This window comes from Corticium candelabrum, chromosome 18 (assembly GCF_963422355.1).
Source record: "Corticium candelabrum chromosome 18, ooCorCand1.1, whole genome shotgun sequence".
Taxonomy (NCBI): Eukaryota; Metazoa; Porifera; class Homoscleromorpha; order Homosclerophorida; family Plakinidae; genus Corticium; species Corticium candelabrum.
Genome location: NC_085102.1, coordinates 2,268,742 through 2,271,420, shown reverse-complemented (window position 1 = coordinate 2,271,420; position 2,679 = coordinate 2,268,742). Strand labels below are relative to the sequence as shown.

The window sequence follows — 2,679 nt, the reverse complement described above, 5'->3', positions numbered from 1 at the left end:
GTGCAAGCGCCGGGCGCCTTTGTTTGGGCATTGCAAGCGTTGTAGCGCAAGCGTTGCCTAAATATCGACTAGTTGCTAGCTGCATTTCATCATCGGTTTTCATCAGTGACATCGTGTCAACGCTACCAACTCATGTTAGATCACTAGAATTCACACAACGCGGTGTTGCATCGGACCGGTCGTCGATTTCGATGTCCGTACAGTGTACTCCTAAACCATATTTCTTTCTGACATTAGTACCGTTTACGCATTCTTTCACGCTGTAAATGTATGTGCTAGAGTATGGTGACTAATTGCATACGAAGGATATCGTGTTAGCTCCGGTGACGTGAACGCGTGCTATTATCATTCTCTTTAGCTACGTATTAATGCCTACCACTAAAGAGGCTTTAGTCCCTTGAACTGAAAGGTAATTATTGCTCCCAACTCTAATTCCCCAGACCTATTACGTTAAGGCTGGTAGGGTCTGGCTTTACGAGGCTAATATCGGACATCATTGGAACCACGCTTCTAGCATCACGTGATAAAAATTCTCGGATTGTTATGTCCTCAACTTCATTAAATTCTGATATATAAATTCAAGCTTTTGCAGGAGAGCCCGTTTTATGTGACTTAGTTAGCGAGATAATTACCGAGTGCACACGGTACACCGTATTGCATGCCATTGCTGAGCAATCATTCATCGTTTTACTATAGCTGCCTGCAGCTGTACACAGTAACTTGTCAGAGTGCAATCTTCAAGCAAACAATTTTCAAGTGCAATCAACTACATGAACACAAACTGAATGTCATGATAAGTCAAGTGAGTTCACCTCCTGCTCAGGCTACTTGTCATTATCAGAATCAGAATCAGAATCATCAGAAGTGTCATCATCGGAAGTGTCATCATCAGAAGTGTCATCATCAGAAGTGTCATCATCAGAAGTGTCATCATCATCAGAGTCATCATCATCGTGATCTTGGGAATTGGTGTTCTTAGGAGATAAAGTCCTCACGATCTGCTTCTTATACTCGCCTAACAACTGACATTCATCAAGTTTGGCGGCCCATTTTCTCACAAACTCGTTGCAATCATCTGAAAGGTCAACAGGTTGCTCTAGTAGAGACTCAAAGCGATGTTGTTGAATGTCTCATTTGTCTTACCGCTTCTCGGTGGCGGACTTGCATCTGAGCGAACTTAGAACGAAACGCGAACGCAAAAAGGAACCATGAGTTGTGCACGTGTTAATTAATTATACGATTATTAGAAGTTACGCTTACTGGATTCGCACGTCGGACCAGCGTATCCTGCTTCACACCTGCAGCGTGAGGTCGTGCCGTTGAGTGCCACGCACTGCCCGTGCACACAATCTAGACAAAATCCCGACGTTTATTGTAGGAATGATTTTATTTTTTAAATTTTGGGTAGCGATCCTACTGTTTGTTTTGTTCTTTGCAGCTGTGAAGTAAGCAGACGGAATTTTCAACCAATAAGTGTCTTTGTGCTCCACGACTGTGCAGCTGTATAGTGAAACATAGAGTTTAGATAGTTGCTGAATTAAAGTGGCAATAAACTAATGATCTTGAGTACTGACAATGCTCTCAAGTTGTAGTTCGGTATGCTCGATGGTGCCTTCCACATGGCTTGAAACTTGTGAACTCCGTCTTCGTTTCTGTGAGTGACGGCTCCCTAAGGTAAAACGTTGTTAGATCTTTACCTATTGAGTCATTTACTACTACACCTTGGGAGAGGTGCAAGCCAAGTGTTTAGCTTTGCTTTTGGGGTTGAAATTGGCAAACGTGCCAATGGCCGTTGTATCCGACCCGTCAGCATTGCGCACTTGGCATAGAAAGCCTTCAATTTCGTATGATCTGTTAGTAGGTCTTAGAGTCACTAGAATTTGACAAAAACGTTACTTGTCTTCATTCACAAAAAGCGTGAGCAAAACGTGTTTAGCCTTACTTCTGTATTTTCTTGAAGACACGTAACCGTTGCAGGGCACGTCTATTGTCACTTCGTAGGGAGGAGGCGTTGTTTGTGCTGAAGCTCCGTGGGCATCAGCACTCGGGTCTGGAGCCATCGAGGCGCATGAATTCACTGGAGGTCCAGTGGAGTAACTCTGAGCTACGACCAGGATCGCCAATGCAACCGATACAAAACACAAGATATCCTTCATAGTGAGCTTACTCCAATGCAAGATAGCAAGTGAGGTCTAATGGTTAGAAGTGTATATTTACGTGCAGAGCTTAGCCACGCCCGACTTTCGAAATATGCCGGAAGCGTTTATCACATCAAAATGAAATAGAATGGCCAAATGAAAACCATTTCTCTAACTTCGGTTCATAGTTTGTTTTAGTTACGTCTAGACTATAGCTCGACGTTTCCTTTATAGCACACGAACACTAAGCAATCAAACTAAAGCGCTATTGCAATTGTTACAAAGATACTGGACGAAACTAGACCAAAGTGTCAGAGTTCGATAACAGATAGGGAACGATTGTTTGTTTGCTGTCGTTAAGGTGCATCCATCCCTAATTATCACGAGTTGTCAGTAGTCTATTATCGTGAATGTCGCAATTGTTGACGCCGCAGTTCTGTTCCGCATTTCGCTTGAAACAACGCCTTTCATTTGTTAAATTTGACGCGATAATTTCTCTCATACTTGTCGCATTCACCTAGAATACCACACACCGTAGAAA

General features: G+C 43.0%; 1 protein-coding gene across 1 annotated transcript; it reads right to left on the bottom strand.

Annotated features, from left to right (window-relative positions):
- Nucleotides 1–619: 619 nt before the first annotated feature.
- Nucleotides 620–2,160, bottom strand: LOC134194182 (putative defense protein 3). The gene is made up of 7 exons (XM_062663101.1): nt 1,943–2,160; nt 1,722–1,873; nt 1,575–1,669; nt 1,418–1,500; nt 1,261–1,350; nt 1,144–1,176; nt 620–1,075 (listed from the first exon to the last, which is right to left on the bottom strand). Exons 1-7 carry the CDS (start codon nt 2,154–2,156, stop codon nt 825–827), a joined length of 918 nt encoding a protein of 305 aa, XP_062519085.1. The 5' UTR covers nt 2,157–2,160; the 3' UTR covers nt 620–824.
- Nucleotides 2,161–2,679: the final 519 nt, after the last annotated feature.

Bases quoted from the DNA above. Each gene is read 5' to 3' on its own strand.
- LOC134194182 (XM_062663101.1), bottom strand. From the start codon at position 2,156: ATGAAGGATATCTTGTGTTTTGTATCGGTTGCATTGGCGATCCTGGTC. The intron at 1,501-1,574 runs GTCAGTACTCAA...TTCACTATACAG, and splicing joins AACTACAACTTGAGAGCATT to CTGCACAGTCGTGGAGCACA. The intron at 1,076-1,143 runs GTAAGACAAATG...TTGACCTTTCAG, and splicing joins AAGTCCGCCACCGAGAAGCG to ATGATTGCAACGAGTTTGTG.